This window comes from Prionailurus bengalensis, chromosome A3, assembly GCF_016509475.1.
Source record: "Prionailurus bengalensis isolate Pbe53 chromosome A3, Fcat_Pben_1.1_paternal_pri, whole genome shotgun sequence".
NCBI classification, from domain to species: domain Eukaryota; kingdom Metazoa; phylum Chordata; class Mammalia; order Carnivora; family Felidae; genus Prionailurus; species Prionailurus bengalensis.
Window position 1 is genome coordinate 96,187,136 of NC_057354.1, and position 24,428 is coordinate 96,211,563.

At 35.7% G+C, this 24,428-nt stretch overlaps 1 protein-coding gene across 4 annotated transcripts in view; it reads left to right on the forward strand.

Moving 5' to 3' along the window:
- The window catches only part of CTNNA2 (catenin alpha 2), a 1,115,456-nt gene that overhangs the window by 1,046,284 nt on the left and 44,744 nt on the right, over positions 1-24,428 (forward strand). For all 4 annotated transcript variants that reach the window (XM_043603825.1, XM_043603826.1, XM_043603827.1 and 1 more), the window contains exon 16: positions 21,513-21,618. In XM_043603825.1, coding sequence (XP_043459760.1) covers positions 21,513-21,618 — 106 coding nt within the window. The remainder of the gene's footprint in view (positions 1-21,512; positions 21,619-24,428) is intronic.

Consider the following 24,428-nt stretch of genomic DNA (forward strand, 5'->3'; position numbering starts at 1 on the left):
CCTACCTTTTAAAACTTTTTTTATTGAAATATATTTGACACATGACATTACATTAATTTCAAGTGTACAACATAGTGATTTGACAATTCTGTATTTATGCAATGTTCACCACAAGTATAGCTACCATCCATTGCCATGCAGTGCTGTTACAATACAATTTATTATATTCCCTATGCTGAGACTTTCATCCCCATGATTTATTTATTCCATAACTAGAAACCTGTGTTTCTCACTCCCCTTCACCCATTTTACCAGTACCCCCATCTCACCTCCATTCTGGCAACCATCACTTTATTCTCTGTATTTGTGGGTCTGTCTCTGATTATTTTGTTAGGGGTCTGTGTGTGTGTGTGTGTGTGTGTGTGTGTGTGTGTGTGTTTTAGATTCCACCTATAAGTGAAATCATACAGTGTTTGTCTTTCTCTCTTTTGTTTCACTTAGCATAATATACTCTACATCCATCCATGTTGTTGCAAATGGCAAGATTGTGTGTGTGTGTGTGTGTGTGTGTGTGTGTGTGTGTATCACATCTTCTTTGTCTATTCATCTATTGATGGATGCTTGGATCGCTTCCATATCTTGGCTATTGCAAATAATGCTGAAGGAAAAATAGGAGTGCGTATACCTTTCTGAATTAATATTTTCATTTTCTTTGGGTAAATACCCTGTAGGAAAAGTACAGGACCATAGGGTATTTCTATTTGTAATTTTTAAAGAAACCTCTATACTGTTTTCTATAGTGGCTGTACCAATTTACATTCCCACCAACAGTGCACAAATGTGCCTTTTTTCCCATATCCAAACATTTATTATTTCGTCTTTCTGATTCAAGCCATTCTGACAGGTGTTAGGTTATATCTCATTGTGGTTTTGGTTACCATTACTCTCATGATTAGTGATAGGGAACATCTTTTCTTGTGTCTGTTGGCCATTTGTACATCTTCTTTAAAAAATTGGGGCTCCTGGGTGGCTAAGTCGGTTAAGCATCCGACTTCAGCTCAGGTCATGATCTCGTGATCTGTGAGTTTGAGCCCCGCATCAGGCTCTGTGCTAACAGCTCAGAGCCTGGAGCCTGCTGCAGATTCTGTCTCCCTTCCTCTCTGCCCCTTACCCATTTGCTGTCTCTCTCTATCAAAAATAAATAATTTTTTTTTAAAAAGTCTATTCAGGTCCTCTGCCCATTTTTCATTTGGACTGTTTTTCTTTTTTTTTTTATTTAAGTTATATGAGTTTTTTTTGTATATTTTGGATATTAACCCCTTATTGGCTATATCATTTGTAAATATATGTTCCTATTCAGTATGTTGTTTTTGTTTATTTGATAGTTTCCTTCACTGTGCAAAGGATTTGTTTTAAATTTATTTATTTGTTTTGAGAGAGAGAGAGAGAGAGAGAGAGAGAATCTCAAGAGAACCTCACTGTCAGCACAGAGCCTGGCACAGAGCTCTGATCTCACTAACCATGAGATCACTGCATGAGCTGAAATCAAGTGTCAGAGGCTTAACCAACTGAGCCACCCAAGTGCCCCAAATGATTTTTTTTTTTTGGTGTAGTCCCAATAGTTTGTGTTTGCTTTCATTTCCCTTGCCTGAGGAGACATAACTAGAAAAATATTGCCAAGGCCAGTGTTGGAAAAAGTACCGCCTATGTGTTCTTCTAGGAGTTTGATGTTTCATGTCTCACATTTAGGTCTTGAATCCACTTTGAGTTTGTTTTTGTGTATGGTGTAAGAAAAGTGTTCCTGTTTTATTGTTTTTGCACATAGCTATTTAGTTTTCCCAGCACTATTTTTTGAAGACTGTCTTTTCTCCAATATATTCCCCAATATATTGTCCCTGCCTTTTTCATATTAATTGACTATATAAGCATGGGTCTACTTCTGGACTCTGTATCCTGTTCAATTGATGTACTAGTCCATTTTTGTGCCAATACCATACGCTTTGATTACTATAGCTTTGTAATAAAACTAGAAATCAGTGATTGTGATACCTCCAGCTTGTTTTTTCTTTCTCAAGATTGCTTCGGTTATCCAGGGTCTTTTGTGTTTCTATACAGATTTTAGAATTCTTTTTTCCAGTTCTGTGAAAAATAATATTGGTGTTTTGATAGAGATTGCATTGAATTGGCAGATTGCTTTTGTAGTGTGGACATTTTAACAATATCAATTCATCCAATCCATGAGAATATTTTATCTTTCCATTCATATGTGTCATCTTCAATTTTTTTCTTCATTATTTTATAGTTTTCACAGTACCAGTCTTTCAGCTCCTTACTTATTTCTAGGTATTTTATTCTATTGGTGCAACTATAAATTGAACTGTTTTCTTATTTTCTCCTTCTATTTCATTATTAGTGTATAGAAATGCAATAGATTTCTGTATATTGATTTTGTGTTTTGCAACTTCACTGAACTCATTTATATATCTAGTAGTTTTTTGGTGGTCTTTAGTGTTTTCAAGTATAATGTCCCATCATCTACAAATAATGGAAGTTTTACTTCTTCCTTACCAATTTGGATGCCTTTTATTTCCTGTCTGATTGACGTGGCTATGACTTCCAATACCATGTTGAATGAAACAGAGTGGACATCTTTGTCATATATTTTTCTTTATTTTTTAATGTTTATTTTTTGACAGTGAGGGACAGAACACAAGCAGGGGAGGGACAGAGAGAGAGAAGGAGACACAGAATACGAAGCAGGCTCCAGGCTCTGAGCTGTTAGCACAGAGCCTGAGATGGAGTTCAAACTCACAAACTGTGAGATCATGATTTGAGCCAAAGTCAGATGCTCAACTAACTGAGCCACCCAGGTACCACTTTGTCATGTTTCTGATTTCAGAAGAAAAGTTCTCACCTTTTCACCACTTAGTATGATGTTAGCTGTGAGTTGGTCATTTGTGACCTTAATTATATTGATACATGTTCCTTCTAAATTCATTTTGTTGAGAGTACTTTTTTTTATTATGAACAGATGTTGAATATTTTCAAATAATTTTCTGTATGTATTGGGATGATAATGTGATTTTTGTCTTTCATTTTGTTAATATGATGTATCACACTGATCAATTTGCAGATATTGAACCATTCTTGCATCCCTGGAGTAAATCCCACTTGATTTTGGTGAATGATTATTTTAATATATTGTTCAATGTTGTTTGCTAATATTGAGGATTTTTGAATTCATTAGGGATATTGGCCAGTAGCTTTCCTTTTGTGTAGTGCTTTATCAGGTTTTGGTATCAGGATAATGCTGGCCGTCTAGAATGTATTTGGAAGTTTTCCTTCCTCTTCTATTCTTGGAATAGTTTATAGAGAATAGGTATTAACTCTTCCTTAAATGTTTGGTAGAATTCACCTGTGAATCTATCTGGCCCTGGACTTTTGTTTGTTGGGAATTTTTTGCTTACTGATCCAGTTTCATTATCTTTCATATTTTATGTTTCTTCCAGATTGAATATTGGAAAATTGAATATTCTAGAAATTTATCTATTTCTTTTGTGTTATCCATTTGTTAGCATATACATTTTTGTAGTAGTCTCTTACAGTCATTTGTATTACTGTGATGTCAGTTGTTACTTCTCTTTTTTCATTTCTTATTCCTTTCTCCTTTTCCCCTCCAATCCGGCCCAAGTCTTAATGATTTTGTTTATCTTTTGAAGAACCAGCTCTTGGTTTCATTGATGTTTTCTATTATTTTTAGTTTCTTTTTAATTTATTTTTCTTTGATCTTTATTACTTCCTCTCTTATACTCATTTTGAGTTGTGTTTATTCTTCTTTGTCTACTTCATTTAGGTGTTAGGTGAGATTGTTCATTTGAGGTTTTTCTTGTTTCTTGAAGTAAGCCTGCATTGCTATAAATTTACCTCTTAAAACTGCTTTCACTGCATTACAAATGTTTTTGACTATTGTGTTTCCATTTTCATTTTCCATGTATTTTTTAATCTCCTTTTTGATTTTTTGATTACCGCATTGGTTGTTAAATAGCATATTGCTTAGCCTTCACATATTTGTGCTCTTATTTCTTTGTGTTTGTTGTTGTTATAATTTATTTCTATTTTCATACCATTGTGGTTGGAAAAGATGCATGATGTGATCTCAGTCTTATTAAACTTACTGAGACTTGTTTTGTGACCTAACATGTGATCTTAGAGAATATTCCATGTGCATTTGAAAAGAATGGGTATTCTGTTGTTTTTAGATTAAATATTTTGTATGTCTGTTAAGTCCATTTGGTATAATTTGTTGTTCCAAGACATTGTTTCCTTATTGATTTTCTGCCTGGATGATCTATCCATTGGTGTAACTAGGGTGTTAAAGTCTCCTATTATTATTGTATTACTGTCAATTTCTTCCTTTATGTTACTAATATTTGCTTTATGTATTTAGGTACACCACTGTTGGGTACATAGATATTTACAATTTTTATATCCTCTTATTTGATTGACTCCTTTATCATTGTGTAATGCCTTTCCTTGTCTTTTGTTCCACTCTGTTTTAAAGTCTTTGTCTGATATAAGTATTGCTACCCCAGCTTTTCTTCCCTTCTATTTGCATGGAATACCTCTTGCCATCCCTTTACTTTCCATCTGTATGTGTCTTTAGGTCTGAAGTGAGTCTATGGTAGGCAATATATAGATGGGTCTTAATTTCTTTTTATCCATTCCAATACCATCACCTTATTTCTTTTGCTGGAACATGTAGACCATTTACATTTAAAGTAATTATTGATATTTTTATTCTTATTGCCATTTTTTTCATTGTTTTCTGGTTGTTTTTGTAGTTCTTCTCTGTTCCTTTCTTCTTCTCTTGCTCTCTTTCTTTGTGATTGATAACTTTCTGTAGTGTTATGCTTGGCTTTCTTTCTCTTTTTTATTGTGTATCTATTCTAGGTTTTGCTGTGCAGTTACCATGAGATTCAAAAATAACATCCTAAGTATATAGCAGCCCATATTAAGTTGATGGTTACTTAAGTTCAAACACATTCTAAACACCTTCATTTTTATTGCCCCCCCCCGATTTTGTGTTTTACACAATGTAATCATATTTTACATTGTCTTTATTTTGCAAATCCCCTTAACTATTTTTTTTTAATTTTTAGGTTTTATTTTAATTCCAGTTACTTAACAGACAGTGTTATATTAGTTTCAGGTGTACAGTATGGTGATTCAACACTTCCGTATATCACCCAGTGTTCATCACAAGTGCACTGAATAATTCCTATTGCTGATTTAATCTATGCCCCCACCCACCTCCTCTCTGGTAACCATCAGTTTGTTCTTTATAGTTAAGAGTCTGTTTCTTGGCTTCTGTCTCTCTCTCTCTCTCTTTTGCCCTTAATCATTTGTTTCTTAAATTACACATATAAGTGAAATAATATGGTGTTTGTCTTTCTCTGACTTATGTTGCTTAGCATTATATCTCTTCCTCTATTTGGGTTTTGGAAATAGCAAAATTTCATTATTTTTATGGCTGAATAATAGTCTGTTTGTGTGTGTGTGTGTGTGTGTGTATCTTCTTTATTCATTCATCAAAGGACACTTTGGCTGCTTTCATATCTTGGCTATTGTAAATAATGCTGCTATAAACATAAGGGTGCATATATCCCTTTGGATTAGTGTTTTTCTATTCTTTGGGTAAATACCCAGTAGTGTGATTGCTGCACTGTATGGTAGCTCTATTTTTAACTTTTTGAGGAACCTCCACATTGTTTTGCACAGTGGCTGCACCAATTTGCATTCCCACCAACAGTGCAAGAGGATTCCCCTTTCTCCACATCCTTGCCAACACCTGTTGTTCCTTGTGTTTTTTATTTTACTCATTCTGAGAGGTGCAAAGTGATATCTCATTGTAGTTTTGATTTTCATCTCCCTGATGAAGAATAATATTAAACATCTTTTCATGTGTCTATTGTTCATTTATCTTATCTTGTTTGGAAAAATGTATATTCACATCTTCTGCCCATTTGTTAATTGGATTACTTCTTTCTTGGATGTTGAATTATATAAGTTCTTTATATATTTTGGATACTACCCCCTTATCAGATATGTCATTTGCAAATATTTTCTCCCATTCTGTAGGTTGTCTTTTAGTTTTGTTGATTGTTTTTATTTTGATGAAGTTCCAATGGTATATTTTTGTTTTTTTTTCCCTTGCCTTAGGGCATCTATCTAGAAAAAAGTTGGTATGACCAATGTCAGAGAAGTTACTGCCAGTGTTCTCTTTCAGGATTTTATAGTTTTAAATCTCACATTTACAGTTAGGTTTACAATCCATTTTTAGTTTATTTTTGTTTATGGTGTCAGAAAGTGGTACAGTTTTCTCAACACCATTTGTTAAAGAGACACTGCCCCCCCCCCATAGGGTATTCTTTCCTGCTTTGTTGAAGATTAATTGAACATATAGTTGTCGGTTCATTTTGGGGGTTTTTATTTTGTTCTATGATTTATGTGTCTATTTTTAGGCCAGTACCATACTGTTTTGATTACTATAGTTTTGTAATATGGACTACAGGACTGGAAGTCTAGAACCGTGATGGCTCCAGCTCTGCTTTTCTTTTTCCATGTTGCTTTGGCTATTCGGAGACTTTTATGGTTCCATACATATTTTAGGATTGTTTGTTCTAGCTCTCTGAAAAAATTGCTTTTGGTATTTTGATAGGGATTGCATTAAATATGTAGATTGCTTTGGGTAGTATAGACATTTCAACAAAATGTGTTCTTCCATTTTGTGAGCTTGGATGTCTTTTGATTTCTTTTGTTGTCTTCAATTTCTTTTATCAGTGTTTTGTTATTTCCACAGTACAGGTCTTTCACCTCTTTGCTTAGGTTTACTCCTAGGTATCTTATTTTTGGTGCAATTGTAAATGGAATTGTTTTCTTAATTTCACTTTCTACTGCTTCATTATTGATGTACAGACATTCAACCAATTTTGATATGTTGATGTTGTATCCTGTGACGTTATTGAATTTATCAGTTCCAGCAGTTTACTGGTGGAGTCTTTGGTTTTTCTATATAAAGTATCATGTCATTTCCAGATAGTGAATGTTTTATTTCTCCTTTGCCAATGTAGTTGCCTTTTATTTCTTTTTGTTGTCTGATTGCTGTGACTAGGACTTCCAGTAGTATGTTGAATAAAAGTAGTGAGACTGGACATCCTTGCCTTATTGCTGGCTTTACGGGAAAAGCTCTCAGTTTTTCCCCATTGAGGATAATGTTAGCTGTGGCTTTTTCATATATGCCTTTATTATCTTGAGGTATATTCCCTTTAAATCTACTTGGTTGAGGGTTTTTATCATAAATAGATATTTTATTTTGTCAAATGTTTTCTCTGCATCTGTTAAAATAATTGTATGGTTCTTATATCCTTTCTCTTATTGATGTGATGTATCACATTGGTTGACTTGTGAATATTGAACCACCCTTGCAATGCAGGAATAAATCCCATTCGATTGCAGTGAATGATTTTTTTTTAATGTATGGTTCTATGCAGTTTGCTAGTGTTATGTTGAGGGTTTTTCATTTATGTTTATCAGGGATATTGGCCTGTAGTTCTCTTTCTTGGTGTTGTCTTTACATGGTTTTTGTAGCAGGGTATTGCTGGCCTCATAGAATGAATTTAAAAGTTTTCCTTTGTTTTCTGAAAAAAATTTTTTTGGAATAGTTTGAGAAGAATAGGTAGGTATTAACTCCTCTTTAAATATTTGGTAGAATTTGCCTGTGAAGCCATCTGTTCCTAGACTTTTCTTTTTGGGAGTTTTTTTAATTGCTTATTCAGTTTCTTTACTGGTTATTGGTTTGCTTGAATTTTCTATTTCTTCTTGTTTCAGTTTTGTAGTTTATATGTTTATATGTTTATATGTTTCTAGGAATTTATACATTCTTCAATGTCGTTCAATTCCTTGGCCTATATTTCATAGTATTCTAATATAATTTTATATATTTTTGTGGTATTGGTTGTTATTTGTCCTCTCTCATTTGTGATTTTATTTTATTTTTTTTACTCCTTTCTCTTTTTCTTGATAAGTCTTGCTAGAGGTTTATCAGTATTATTGACTGTTTTGTTTTGTTTTTCAAAGAATTGCCTCCTGCTTTCATTGATGCTTTCTTTTTCTTTCTTTCTTTCTTTTTATTTATTTATTTATTTATTTGTTTGTTTATTTTTAATTGTGTATCATTTATTTCCTTCCTTCTTCTGGTTTTAGGTTTTCTTCTTTTTCTAGCTCCTTTAGATGTAAGATTACTTTGTTTATTTGAGATTTACCTTGCTTCTTGATGTCAGACTGTATTGTTATACAGTTCCCTATTAGCACTGCTTTGCTGCATTCTAAACGTTTTGAACTGTTGTGTTATCATCTTCATTTGTTTCCATGTACCTTTTTTATTATTTTATTTCTTGGCTGAACCATTCATTGTTTAGTAGCATGTTATTTAACCTCGATGTATTTGTGGTCTTTTCAGGTATCTTTCGTGTGCTTGACTTCCTTGTAACTAATTTTTAACATACAATTGATTGTACTATTTATTGTCTTTTAACCTTTGTACTAGCTCTATAAGTGATTGATCTACTTTTCTCCTGTATATTTGCTTTTGCTACTGAAGTTTTTTTTTTATAATTTTCTTCAAATTATGGCTTTTTCTTTTCCATTTAAAGAAGCTTCCTTAACACATCTTGTTAGGCTGTTTTAGTAGTGATGGATTCTTTTAATTTTTGTGTGGAAAATTTTTATCTCTCCTTTAATTCTGAGTGATAACTGCCTGGTATTCTTGGTTGTAGGTTGTTTGTTTTTTTTTTCCTTCCCTTTCAGCATTTTGAATATAGCATGACACTGCTGTCTGGCTTGCAAAGTTTCTGCCAAAAAAGCAGCTGATAGTCTTACAGGGTTTGTTTTGTGTGTTACTAGTTGCTTCTCTTTTGCTGCTTTAAAATTGTTCTCTTTCTTTTTAGTCTTTAGTATTTTAATTATTATGTGTCATGGTGTGGGCCTCTTTGGGTTCATCTTGTTTGGACCTCTCTGTGCTTCCCGAACCTGAGTCTGTTTTTTTCTCCAGGGTAGACAAGTTTTCAGTTTTTATTTCTTCAAATAAGTTATCTGCCCCTTTCTGTCTCTTCTGCATCTGTGTCCTCTATAATGCAAATGTGTGTTCACTCAGTATTGTTAAATTGATCCCTTAACATAATTACATTTTTTTTAATTTAAATTTAAATTTTATTTATTCTTTTGCTATTCAGCTTGGTTGCTTTCCAGTACTGTCTTTTAGATCACTAACCCATTGTTCTGTATCCTCTTATCTACTGTTGACTCCTCTAGTGTATTTTTCTTTTTGGTTTTTGTATTCTTCATTCTGGTTCTTTTTTAAATTTTCCTTTGGTCGAAGTTCTAAGTTTTGTCATTCTTCTCTCCTGTCCAGTGACCATTACTTTGAACTCTTTATAAGGTATATTCATTATTTCTATTTCATTTAGACTTTTTCTGAGGCTTTGTGTTGTTCTTTTATTTGGAGATTCCTCTGTCTCCTCATTAAGCTTGACTTTGTTTCTATGAATTTTGCAGAATAGCTACTTCTCCTAAATGTGAAGGAATGGTCTTATGTATGGTTATCCCCTATTTAGACTGTGTGTGCTTGGTGTCTTCAGCTGGCAGACTAAAGCTGTGGTTGGTGAAGGGTGAGGGTCTTGGAGAACTCCATGCTGGGGCTGCCCTAGTTCAATGGCCAGAGTTGAAGTGGGTGTGGGCTTGGGTGGCTCTCTATGCATAGGGCATGCTGGCAGAAGAGCTGAAGCTGAAGTGGGTGAAAGCTGGGAGTTCCTGGGGCTTTCTATGCAGAGGACATCCAAGTAGGACAGCTGAAGTTGAAGCGGTGCAGCTGGGGTATCTTGGGGTGCTCAGTCCAGGGAGTCTCCTGATTAAGCAGCTGGAGCTGAGGTGGGCATGGGCCAGGGGTTCCCAGGATGATCTTTGTAGGGGAGCCCACTGGTGGGACAGCCACCTAAAGTAGACTGTGCCTGGGGTATCCTGACAAATCATCTGGAGCCGAAGTGGTGCAAGCCTGAGTGTTCCAGGCTGCTTTGCACCTGTGTCACTTGGGTGAAGAGTGCACACTGACCAATGGTGTCTTAGTATGCATCACTCTAGGGCTACTTTGGTGAGACAGCTTGGGCTGGTATGAGCTAAGGGCCCAAAGCCCTCTGAGGTAATAGGCCAGTGAGGGCACCCAGACACCATGCAGGAGGTGAATTCAAGGTTTTTCCTGCAACATGATCTTGGACAAGAACTCAAGGCCTGTCTTTACTGACCCTTAGACTTATTTCTCAGTTTTGTACATATTTTTACTTTAACTTCAAAGCCATGAGATAAATGTGATTTCCTTGAAGAGTTCAAGTCATGCTCCTGCAGTCTCACTGATTCCTCATTATTCCCCAGATTCATTCAGCTTTTCTACTATGCTGTTTTCATGTCATACTGCATCAGCTGGTTGATGAAGATAGATTTTCCAAGCATGTTTTTTTGAGCTCTGGTTCTTGAAAGAAGCTTCTGTGATGCAATACATTTGAAAATACACTACTATATACTTTATATCATTATTGGAGAGTTACAGTACATTGACAAGTTAGAGGTATTGAGAAAGCTATAGCAAATAAACCTTTTGGTGTGTAATAACTAAGAATTTAAGAATTCTGGGTACTGAGTACATTAACTCAAAATGTACTTGCACATTGATTTGTCATATTAACACCTATTACCTTTTCATGAAATAAATGTGAATTCATTGGTAAATGTAGATACCAGTGATGTAGTAATAATAGTTTTCCATGACATTCTCTCTCTCGCTCTCTCTCTTTTTATTTATTTATTTTTTTTGAGTGATCACTTCCTGGGAGAGCTTCCAAATATTGACCCTTATATAAGAATGACATATTATCATAGTAGAAAAGGTTACATGAATCTATATGACAGAGCCAATTCTATGACTTGATGTTCTTCCCCTTCCCCTCAAAAAAAAAAAATTAAAACTAAAAACATGTCCCAGATGGAACAGTATTATGGTTTCTGTCTTTAAGATCACAAGATTCCTCAAAGCACCTTTTAATATGCCTAAAATAGTAAATCTGGTTTAAAGTAGGGAAATACAAAAAGGTGTAAGTCATCGTTTTGAGACTAGATGCTATACACATGATGGGGCCAGTTCCTTGGTCACCACCATCAATCTCTAGAATTTTTTTTTTTTTCTGCAACAGAATCTCTGTACCACTGAACACGAGCTCCTCATCCCTCTCTCTCCCCTGCTTCTGGCAACCACCATTCTTTTTCCTGTCTCTATGATTTTGACTACTCTAAGTATCTCAGATAACTAGAAACATACAGCATTTGTCTTTTGATGACTGGCTTATTTCACTGAGCATAATGTTCTCAAGTTTCATCCATGTTGTAGCTTGTATAAGACTTTCATTCCTGTTTAAGACTAAACAATATTATATTTTATGTATATATCATATTTTTTTTATCCATTCGTCCATGTTGGACATTGATTGATTCTGCCTTCTGGCTACTGGGGATAAAGCTATAAACGTGGGTGTCCAGCTGCCTTCTTAAGACCCTGTTTTCAGTTCTTTCAGGTATATACTAAGGAGTAGAATTGCTGGATAATATGATATTTAATGTTTAGTTTTTTGAGGAACCAATGTCTTGTTTTCTATAGCAGCTGCCTCATTTACATTCCCATTAACAGTGCACAAAGGTTCTAACTTCTCTACATTCTTGCCGACACTTTCTCTTTTCTGCCTTTATTTTGTTGTTTGTTTTTATAATAGCCATCTTAATGAGTGTGAGATGGTATCTCACTTGTTTTGATTTGCATTCCCTAATAACTAGTGAATTATTCATGTGCTGACTACCCATTGTGTATATGTATTTTTTAGAGGAATATATATTCAATGCCTTTGCCAATTTTTTTTAATCAGGTTGGTTTATTTTGGTGTTGAATTACAAGAGTTTTTATATGTTACAAATATTGACTCCTTGTTAGATATATAATTTGTAAATATTTTCTATGATCCTACAGGTTTTCTTTTTACTCTGTTGTGTTCTTTTACGAACACAAGTTTTTAAAATTTTGTTGTAGTCAAAATTTACCTATTTTTTTATTACATGTGTTCTTGGTATTATATGTAACAAATAGTTTCCAAATCCAATGTCAGGAAGTTTCCATGTTTTCTTATATTATTTTATAGTTTAGCACTTACATTAAGGTCTTTGATCAGTTTTGAGTTAATTTTTTTATGGTATAAGATAAGGGTCCCACATCAGGGTTTTTTGTTTATTTGTTTGTTTGTTTGTTTGTTTGTTTGTAGGTGGATATCAAGTTGTGTAAACACTATTGGTTGAAGACACTGTCCTTTTCCCATTAAATGGTCTTATGACACCCATGTTGATAATCTTTTAGCCATATGTATGAGGGTTTACTTCTGGGTTCAGATTAATTCTTAATTCAGTTCTTAATTCATTTTCATGAAGCAATAATAATGAATATGGCTTTAGCTTCACTTTAGTACCTAAAGTATTTATGAATATCTAGACTCTTCTATTTAGTAGTTGAGAGTTTTCTTATGTTATTTTTCTGGGTAATTATAATGCTTTCTGTCTATATTTACGGTTTTAAATTTGATATCCATATATATTGTAAAATAACCAGTCTAGTTAACATCCATCACCATACATAGTTACAATTTTTTTTTCTTTACATGAAACCTTTCAAGATTTACTCTCTTAGTAACTTTCAAATATACAATTACATATTATTATTATTATATCCCCATGGCTTACTTATTTTACAGCTGGGAGTTTGTACTTTTTAATTTCCTTCTCTCTCTCTCTGTTTTTTAATTTCTAAATGTCTTATTTATATTTGAGAGAGAGAGAGAGAGAGAGAGAGAGAGACAGACTGAATGGGGTGGGGCAGAGAAATTGGGAGACACAGAATCTGAAGCAGGCTCCAGGCTCTCAGTTCTGAGCTGGCAGCACAGCACAGAGCCCAATGAGGGGCTTGAACTCACAAACTGTGAGATTATGACCTGAGCTGAAGTCAGACACTTAATGGACTGAGCCACCCAGATGTGCCTCTTTCTCCTATTTCAGTGCCTGCCTGCCTGTCTCTTACCTTCCACCACCCCCTTAACCCCTGGCCTCTGGTAACCACCAATTTGTTCTCTGTATCCATGAATCTGAATATTTCTGTTTGTTTAGTTGATTGGTTTTGTTTGTTTGTTTGGGTTTTGCTTTGCTTTGTTTCAGATTACTCATATAAGTGAGCTTATATGATATTTGTCTTTCTCTGTCTGACTTCTTTTATTTAGCATAATACCCTCAAAGTCCAACCATGTTGTCACAAATGGCAAGATTTCGTTCCTGTAGGGATGAATCACATTCCTTTATAAATATAATCACTTTATCCATTCTTCTCTCGATGACATTAAATTTTCATATCTTGGCTATTGTAAATAATGATGCAGTGAACATGAAGGTGCATGTATCTCTTTGAGTCATTGTTTTCAGTTTCTTTGGATAAATACCCATAAGAAGAATTGCTGGATCATACTTTCAATTTTTCAAGGAGCCTCCATACTGTTATCCATGAAGGCTACACCAATTTACATTCTGACCAACAGTACAATGAAGTTCCCTTTTCTCTTCATCCTCGCCAAGACTTGTCGTTTCTTGTCTTTTTGACAATAGCCATTCTAACAGGTGTAAGCTGATTTCTCATTGTGGTTTTGATTCGCACTTCCCTGATGATGAGTGATGTTGAGCAGTTTTCAGGCTCCCTTTGGCCATGTGTGTATCTTCTCTGGAAAATGTCTATTCAGATACATTGCTCATTTTAAAAACTGGATTATTTGCCCTTTTTGCTACTGAGTTCTATGAGTTTTTTATGTATGTTGTATATAACCCTTTATTAGAGATATTATTTGCAAATATTTTCTCTCATTCAGTAGGTTGCCTTTTCATTTTGTTGACAGTTTCCTTTACTGTGCAGAAGCTTTTTAGCTTGAGCTCATCCCACTTGCTCATTTTTGCTTTTGCTGTCAAATCCAAAAAATCTTCAAGACCAGTGTCAAGTTGCTTATTACCATGTTTTCTCTCAGAATTTTAATGGTTTTAGGTCTTAGTTTTAAGTCTTTGATCCGTTTTGAGTTGTTTTTTATGTATAGTATAAGATAGTGGTCCAGTTTCATTCTTCTGCCTATGACTGTCCAGTTTCCCAACACCATTTGTTGAAGAGACTGTTCCCCATTGGACATTATTGGCTGTTTTGTCATAAGTTAACTGATCACATATGTGTGGCTTATATTTACATTTTAAACTAATGCATTTATTCCTGAAGAATTATAAAATAAAAAGGGTACATAATTTAAGCGTACTAAAGACTATAGAGGAAAAAAATCACTTTTCAATCAATGGTCCAGGGACATTTGGTTCCTGGGATGAAAAAATAAAGAACAGTGTGATTTCTACCTCTCCTTCTATACAAACAGAAACTGCATGTGGACTTAATATCTAAATATGAAAAGAAAACCTTAAAATATTAGACTAAAATGGGAGATGATATTTATGATCTTGGGATAAGGATGAACTTTCACTTTCCAGCTTTATTGAGCTATAATTAACCTGTAACATTGTGTAAATTTAAGGTGTTCAATGAGTTGATTTGTACACATATATATTGCAAAATGATTACTACCACAGTGTTAACACCTCCAGCAAGGAAGAACTTCTTAAATAATAAATGAAAGAGAATTTTTGCATCCATATTCATCAGGGATATTGGCCTGTAGTTCTCTTTTTTTTTTTGCTGGGTCTCTGTCTGGTTTAGGAATCAAAGTAATGCTGGCTTCATAGAATGAGTCTGGAAGTTTTCCTTCCCTTTCTATTTTTTGGAACAGCTTGAGAAGGAGAGGTATTATGTCTGCTTTAAATGTCTGGTAGAATTCCCCAGGGAAGCCATCTGGTCCTGGACTCTTATTTGTTGGGAGATTTTTGATAACTGATTCAATTTCTTCACTGGTTATGGGTCTGTTCAAGTTTTCTATTTCTTCCTGTTTGAGTTTTGGAAGTGTGTGGGTGCTTAGGAATTTCTCCATTTCTTCCAGGTTGTCCAGTTTGTTGGCATATAATTTTTCATAGTATTCCCTGATAATTGCTTGTATTTATGAGGGATTGGTTGTAATAATTCCATTTTCATTCATGATTTTATCTATTTGGGTCCTCTCCCTTTTCTTTTTGAGAAGCCTGGCTAGAGGTTTATCAATTTTGTTTATTTTTTCAAAAAACCAACTCTTGTTTTCATTGATCTTCTCTACAGTACTTTTTTAGATTCTATATGGTTTCTTTCTGCTCTGATCTTTATTATTTACCTTCTTCTGCTGGGTTTGGGGTGTCTTTGCTGTTCTGCTTCTATTTCCTTTAGGTGTGCTTTTAGATTTTGTATTTGGGATTTTTCTTGTTTCTTGAGATAGGCCTGGATTGCAATGTATTTTCCTCTCAGGACTGCCTTTGCTGCATACCAAAGCATTTGGATTGTTGTATTTTAATTTTCATTTGTTTCCATATTTTTTTTTATTTCTTCTCCAGTTTCCTGGTTGACCCATTCATTCTTTAGTAGGGTGTTCTTTAACCTCCATGTTTTTGGAAGTTTTCCAGACTTTTTCCTGGGGTTGATTTCAAGTTTCATAGCCTGAAAGTGTGCATGGTATGATCTCAATTCTTGTATACTTATGAAGGGCTGTTTTGTGACCCAGTATGTGACCTATCTTGGAGAATGTTCCGTGTGCACTCGAGAAGAAAGTATATTCTGTTGCTTTGAGATGCAGAGTTCTAAATATATCTGTCAAGTCCATCTTGACAATGATCCAACGTATCATTCAGGACCCTTGTTTCTTTATTGATCCTGTTTCTAGATGATCTATCCATTGTTGTCAGTGGGGTATTAAAGTTCCCTGCAATTACCACATTCTTATCAATAAGGTTGCTTATGTTTGTGATTAATTGTTTTATATATTTGGGGGCTCCCGTATTCAGCGCATAGACATTTATAATTGTTAGCTCTTCCTGATGGATAGACCCTGTAATTATTATATAATGCCTTTCTTCATCTCTTGTTATAGCCTTTAATTTAAAGTCTAGTTTGTCTGATATAAGTATGGCTACTCCAGCTTTCTTCTGACTTCCAGTAGCATGATAGATAGTTCTCCATCCCCTCACTCTCAATCTGAAGGTGTCCTCAGGTCTAAAATGAGTCTCTTGTAGACAGCAAATAGATGGGTCTTGTTTTTTTATCCATTCTGATACCCTATGTCTTTTGGTTGGCGCATTTAGTCCATTTACATTCAGTGTCATTATTGAAAGATATGGGTTTAGAGTCATTGTGATGTCTGTATGTTTTATGCTTATAGTGATGTCTCTGGTACTTTTTGGTCCTTGCAGGATTTCACTCACAGAATCCCCCTTAGGATCTCTTGTAGGGCTGGTTTAGTGGTGATGAATTCCTTCAGTTTTTGTTTGTTTGGGAAAACCTTTATCTCTGCTTCTATTCTAAATGACAGACTTGCGGGATAAAGGATTCTTGGCTGCATATTTTTTCTGTTCATCACATTGAAGATTTCCTGCCATTCCTTCCTGGTCTGCCAAGTTTCAGTAGATAGGTCTGCTACTACCCTTTTGTGTCTACCTTTGTACGTTAGGGCCTGTTTATCCCTAGCTGCTTTCAGAATTCTCTCTTTATCCTTGTATTTTGCCAGTTTCACTATGATATGTGGTGCAGAAGATCGATTCAAGTTACGTCTGAAGGGAGTTCTCTGTGCCTCTTGGATTTCAATGCCTTTTTCCTTCCCCAGATCAGGGAAGTTCTCAGCTATGATTTGTTCAAGTACACCTTCAGCCCTTTTTTTCTCTCTTCTTCTTCTGGAATTCCTATGATACGGATATTGTTCCATTTGATTGCATCACTTAGTTCTCTAATTTTCCCTTCATATTCCTGGATTTTTTAATCTCTCTTTTTCTCAGCTTCCTCTTTTTCCATAATTTTATCTTCTAATTCACCTATTCTCTCCTCTGCCTCTTCAATCCATGCTATGGCCGCCTCCATTTTATTTTGCACCCTATTTATAGCATTTTTTAATTCCTTGTGACTATTTTTTAGTCCCTTGATCTCTGTAGCAATAGATTCTCTGCTGTCCTCTATGCTTTTTTAAGCCTAGTGATTAATTTTATGACTATTATTCTAAATTCTTGTTCCGTTATATTGTTTAAATCGGTTTTGATCAATTCATTAACTGTCACTACTTCCTTGAGTTTCTTTTGAAGAGAATTCTTCCATTTCGTCATTTTGGGTAGTCCCTATGGTAGCTCCAAACTGCAAGGCACTTCCCCTGTGCTGTCCGGAGAAACTTGTGTTGGTGGGCGGGGCTACAGTCAGACTCCATGTCTGCCCCCAGATCACCACTGGGGCCACAGTCAGACTGGTGTGTACCTTATCTTCCCCCCTCCCAGGGGCAGGACTCACTGTGGAGTAGTGTAGCCCCTGTCTGGGCTGCTTGCACACTGCCAGGCTTGTGGTGCTGCTTCAATGGGATCTGGCCAAGGGCATATTAGCCAGGGTGGATCCTCAAGGTGCACAGGGGTGGGAGGGGTAGGCTTAGCTAGTTTTGCCATCACTGGTCCCCTGGGGGAGGGGCCCTGCAGCACCGGGAGGGAGGCAGGCCCGTGGGACAGATGGATCCACAGAAGCATAGCATTGAGCATTTGCACGTTGCAAGCAAGTTTGGTGAGGGGAACTGGTTCCCTTTGGAATTTTGGCTGGGGGATGGGAGAGGGAGATGGCGCTTGCCAGCACCTTTGTTCCCCACTGAGCTGAGCTCTGTCCTTTCGGGGCTCAAAAACTCTCCCTCTCGGTGTCCTCTCGCCCTCCCTGCTCTCCGAGAGCAGAGCTGTTGACTTTTAACATTCTAGATGTTAAGTCCCACTGGCTGTCAGAACTCACTCAGTCTGGTCCCTTCGTGTCTGCAAGTCAGACTCGGGGGCTCTGCCTTGCCAGGTGGGCTGCCTCTCCACTGCCCCAGCTCCCTCCCGCCAGTCCATGTAGCGGGCACCACCTCTCCACCATTCCTACCATCTTCTGTGGGCCTCTTGTCTACGCTTGGCTCCAGAGAGTCTGTTCTGCTAGTCTTCCAGTGGTTTTCTGGATTATTCAGGCAGATGTGGGTGGAATCTAAGCAATCAGCAGGACGAGGTGAGTCCAGCATCCTCCTATGCTGCCATCTTCCTTGAACTCTGCTGCTTTCTTGCTGCCTCTGGAGGTGGTGGATAAGCGGTTCCTGGATTTTGGATCATAGCTCCAAATCTTTGGCATTATGTGTTTTCAGACTTTATATGAGCTTCTCCCTACCTGCCCCTACCTCCATCCTCCTCCCCCTCCTCCCCCCTCCAGAAACTAGCCGGAGTGGGACTGGGTCTGGGGTGGAAAGGGTCTGACTTAGAAAACAGTACTAAATCCAAAATAAGGCTGGGCACACCTTCAAAACCAGACTGGGTCCAGGGTCAGACCGGGTCAATCTTAGAAACACGATTGGGACCAGGAGGAACTAGGTCCAGAATGAAATTGTTTTTGAAGACTTTCTTCCTGTATTCTGGAAGAGTTTAAATAACATTGAGATTATCCTGTTTTTAAAGGGTTAGTGATTTCCTCTGAGACACCATCTGGATTGACTGATTTTTTGACTAACTTTGTCTTTAACAGTCTTGTTTATTTCTGTACACAGGAAATCAGACTCTGTAGTTTTTTCAAAATCTCCTTTCTTGTCAGCATTGGTAACTTATATTTTCCTAGAAAGTTATGTCCTCCAGGTTCTCAAATATATTTACATGTGTTGAGAAATTTAGTTTTATGATACTCTTAATTTTGTTTTCTAAGGTCATTTCACTGTTACCTTTTTTTACTTTTAAATGTTATCTCCTTTATTTTGTTTTGATAGCAATCTAAGTATATTTTTTTACATCTGGTTTTCCTTTTTTTGGGGGGGCGAACCCTGTTTTAGAATTATTTTCCATGTTTCATTATTTTCTCAATCATTAATCTCTTCTTGTAATTTTATTATTTTTTTTTCCTGCTGCTTCTTTGTAAATGCTTGAGTCAGATAATTCTTGTTTTCATTATTTCTTGTAAATTCATGTCTGTAGTGAAGGTTATTTGTTTTCCTTGAGATCACTACTTTAGCATTCTTATAAGAATTAAATATATATATAGCAAAAAGAGTACTAAATTGTGATTCAGGACACAGGGGTCCCAACCCTAATTCTCTTTTTGTATATCACCGTCTCTGCCAGTATCATCCTGGGCATGTCACTGAGACTTCCTGCTTGGGTTTCAGTTTCCTCAACTAGAAAATAAAGAAATATTTGATGATCTCAAAAGTTCTATTTTGCTGTCTAGTTTACTGAAATACATTCGTATCACCAGCTTGGGACTCTAAGAATTTGAACTGAGTCTACAAAATGGGCTCTAGACTCAAATGTTTTAAGTAACGATATACTAGTTAGTTTCTGAACTGTAGTTTCCTGTGTAGTCACAAAAGACAAGCTTCTAATTGTTCTTTGGCTATAAGACGGGAGTCTAAGCTTCAGGCAAATGTAGATCTCTATAAGTATTCCTTACTAACTTAGCATATTTTGTCATAATTAATCAACTGTTGAAAGTTATGTAAAGTTCATGGGGCAGTGTTTTTCCAAATCCTTTGAAATTCTTGAAACAAACAAATACCTGATTGTTGGTGAGGAAAAAGTTAAGCAGCATGCAGCTCTTTTTATGGGTTAAGATTGAAGGCAAAAAGTAACAACAGATATTGTGTCAGAGTAAAACTGTAAACAAGAAGAGATTCTAAGGTCTGGAAGTTATAAAACAAATGTGTAATAATGACAAAATTATTAAACATTGACAGATTCTGCATCTAAACTTTCTTTAAAAAATATAAAGCAAAAACAAGGAAAAGTTTTTTTACAGATAATGACAAATTAATGTTAGAAAATGGGAGCCAGATTTTCACAAAATCTTATCTATGCTACATAAAATTCACATATGAAGTCTCTTGTCATAGTTAAAAACCTAAGTAGTAACTGGAAAAAAAAATCACTGTACTTTGTTGACAAATTAAAGCTACCATAGCAAAATAAAATATCTTAAGTTTTGAATTTGCCATCCTGTGTGTTTAAGCATTGACATGAATACAATGCATTTTTTTAGCTATGAATGTAAAAAATACCAAAAGGGAAATTAGGAGGGAAAATGAACAAAATATCCTTCATTTACATATATTTTCTGAAGCCATTTTAAGTCTTCTATTTAGAAAATGTTATTATATAACAATGGCAGTCATTGCCACTGTATATATCCCTATGTGTTCTAAATAAGTTGTTTCTGAGTAGTTTTTCTCCACATCTCACCACATTTCTAACTATAGGAATGTAATTTTGTAGCCTTAAAAATTGCATTGATTTTTAGATGCACATAAGGAGAGCAGAATAAGTAACAATGCTAAAAAAAAAAGAATAAACGTATTGTTTTATTTACCTCTCAAGAAAAGAGAAAGAAAAGTCACATGCCCCATTTTGTTTAAAGATTTATAGTGCAGCATAGTTTCCTTTTCTTTTATAATAAATATTTAAAATACATGTAATATTAAACAGTTCACCAAATTGAAAATGTTATGTGAAAATATGGGACGATGGTTTGGAAGTATAAAGACATCTACTGTCACACAGTGTTTTGTGTTTTTTGTTCATAAATCAGTACTGGAAGCATACAAGCCAATGGGAGTGCGGGCTCAACAGATTTCTGAAATGCCGGCCGACCAGTTCCTAGTTATATATGAGAGACCATTGCTTTTCAGAGTGTCAAAGTAGACTTAAAAATATAATTAATACAATATAGTGCTGGATATGGTATGAAAGACAATGCATGTGTATTCACTTTGGCTAGACTCTGATTTAAATGTAGAATTTACATTTTGTCCTTTATAAAGCTTAGTTGAGTTAATAGTATTTCTTCCATTTTCCTCTCCTCTAAAGTGGGAATAATGATGCTTGCTTGCTAGCGTTGTAATGAATCCAAGTGAGGTGGTATATATGATAGCATAGGCACATGGTAAGCTTTTAAATATTAAATTCCTATCACCTTCAAAGTGGTCATCTTTTTTAATGAACCACTGTTTAAAAACAAAGAAATTAATATAAAGAATAAATTATGAGCATGCATATCAAAATAAGGAAAAATATTCCCTAAAGGTGAATGGAAGTAAAGTAGACTATTAACATGGAAACTGAAGTGAATCCAGAAAACATTTGAAATCCTTCTGATCTGGACAGAGCAAAATCAAATACAACAACAGAGTCCTGGACAAACAATACAGTAGGTTTGTTTATTTGTTAAAAGCAAATTTCTAATTATGTTGTATATGTTGTTTCAGAGGCAAAGGCCCATTGAAAAATACATCTGATGTTATTAATGCTGCCAAGAAAATTGCCGAAGCAGGTTCTCGAATGGACAAGTTAGCCCGTGCTGTGGCTGATCAGGTAATACAGGAGGGAAGAGTAAGCACCTGCTGTGTGGTACCATTAATTAGCACTTGGGTTCTATAATGGTTTTTATGTACTCTATAAAATGCTTCTGAAGGATGAATTGTAATCACTTACGTTTTACAAACTGGACTCGAACTTTGCTGAGACTGAGTTCATGGCAAAGTGGGTTCAGTCCAGGAGTGACTCATCAGGCCTATGACCAAAACTCCTTCAGAACGAAGAGTACCCACTACTTAAGAGACATAACCCCCAAAGAATGGATTATGCTGGCTACCCTCATTCAACAAGTCAGCTACACTGCATAAAGAGGAAGAGAAAGAACTTTTAACTCTTGTTATTTAATATTGATCTTACTATAATGATACTCTTGATAATTCTTAATAATGCTCTGGCATAAATGGAATTAATCCACATAATCAGGAACCTCCAGATTTCAGCTTTATTTTCATCTGGATTTAAAGGCATTACAGAGAAAGGAAATTCTGAGAGTATCTTTTGTGCCTTCCGACCGAAGTTAGATACATGAAAGTAGTTCTGAATCTCACCTGAGTTTTTGTGTTTATCTCCACACTTTGCATGTCATGTGGCTTAAACTGGAACTCTAAAATCCTGTTCTAAATATGTCTAGTTGCAATAATGTTCCATTCCTTATAAGGGTACTTTAAACAGTAGACATGTACAGGTAACTAATTCTTACCCTTTTGAATAACAGTGGTTTATAGTTTGAGCTATTTTAAAAGGAAAAATGTCTTAAAATATAAAATAAGATTCTGAAATTGAAAATATTACATAAGCTGTTACTTACATGGACATAACATTGTAAGCATGAAATCGCTTACTAGACTCCAATATAGTGATGCTGTCTAGAGACACTGACATAGGATTGTTCCTCCTTCTTAATGACCCTAGTCTCCTATAATTTTTGAGTTGCTTATTATAATTTTCTTCCTTCATTCCTTAATGTTTGGCTCTTCCCCTAAATACTTGCCGTCTTCAACATCCCAGATTCTAGAATCCCTCAGAAGTCAATACCAAATCCACTTGTCTTGTAAATACTGAAAACACATGATTAAATCATTAAGATTACATTTAAAATATGCCAGCAGATTGTCTCATTTTAATTTTTTTACATATATGATGGCTAATCCAAGGGAATGTTTTTTGCTTGCTTTTAAATTTTTGAGAGAGGCTCCTAGGTGGCTCAGTCAGGTAAGCATCAGACTCTTGGTTTCGGCTCAGGTCATGATTTCATGGTTCATGAGATCTAGCCTCTCACTGAGCTCTAGGCTGATGGCACCTAGAGCTTCTTTGAATTCTCTCTCTTCTCTCTCTCTGCCCCTCTACCCACTTGCTCACTTGATCTCTCTCCCTCTCAAAATAAACAAACATTAAAAACATTTTAATTGGGGCGCCTGGGTGGCGCAGTCGGTTAAGCGTCTGACTTCAGCCAGGTCACGATCTCGTGGTCCGGGAGTTCGATCCCCGCGTCAGGCTCTGGGCTGATGGCTCGGAGCCTGGAGCCTGTTTCTGATTCTGTGTCTCCCTCTCTCTCTGCCCCTCCCATGTTCATGCTCTGTCTCTCTCTGTCCCAAAAATAAATAAACGTTGAAAAAAAAATTAGAAAAAAAAACATTTTAATTTTGGAGAAACACTTAATTGTAAAGATAATTCATTAAATATTACCACCATTTGACTATCCCCTAAAATTTGTATGGGTTGAAGACCAAACCACCACTAAGTTGCTAATTTCAGGGACATATCAATTGCCAGGCTTCCTGCAGTTTGCAGGATAAATTGAACTGATCTATACAGAGTTCTGTATGTATCCCAGAAAGTTTATGGAAAAGAGAGGAGAGATAATGAATGTTCTTGGAAATATGCACGCATGTATGCAAACAAACAAAAATGCACCAGCCAGGAAAGAATGCCACATTTTTTCCCTGAAAATGTTCAGGGCACTTGGGATGAGTGGAGTGAGAAGAGATTGGTAGAGGTTCTAAAAAGAGTTTTGTGTGGAAGGACTTCTTTCCTGAAGTGAAAGTAGATGGAGTTTGGATGGCTTCTCCATTAAACTCTGAATCTAAATAGCTTTAAACTATTTTTTAGTATGTTTAGGTTCCTTGAGTTCTTGTTTTTTGCTTTCGCATTTTAGGACCTTTATTTCCAGCAATTATGCAACTTGAATCATAGTCCCAGGCAGCAGGACTATGGAAATAGAATTAACTATGGACTTGATATATGGAAAGCACATCACACATGCACACACACAAATCCCAAGATTCTAGATGTATTTTGCAATTAAATAACAAAGTATTTAGCAGCGCCTGGGTGGCTCAGTTGGTTAAGTGTCTGAGTCTTGATTTCAGCTCAGGTCATGATCGCGGTTGGTGAGATTGAGCACCACTGTGGGCTCTACACCGACAGCATGAAGCCTGCTTTGGATTATCTTTCTCTTCCTCTCTCTCTGCCCCTCCCTGGCTTATTCTCTCTCTCAAAATACAAACATTTAAAAAATAAAAACAAAATTAAACAAGAAATTAAATGACAAAATATGTAAATGCTATTCTATGATGACTTAAAATAAACACGAGTTGGTTAAATATAACCCTCTCTTGGTGGCATGTGCACTGTCATCAGCTATGAAGCAACTTGCAGTTTTTGATAATGCTTTGTCTGAATAGGACATATCTTTCTCAAACTCACCTATTTTCATGATATATGAATTATACTTCTTGGTCCATCATGCTTTTATGTGTGTTTTAAATAATGGAATAGGACGAACATTACCAAAAAGTGGATGTGTT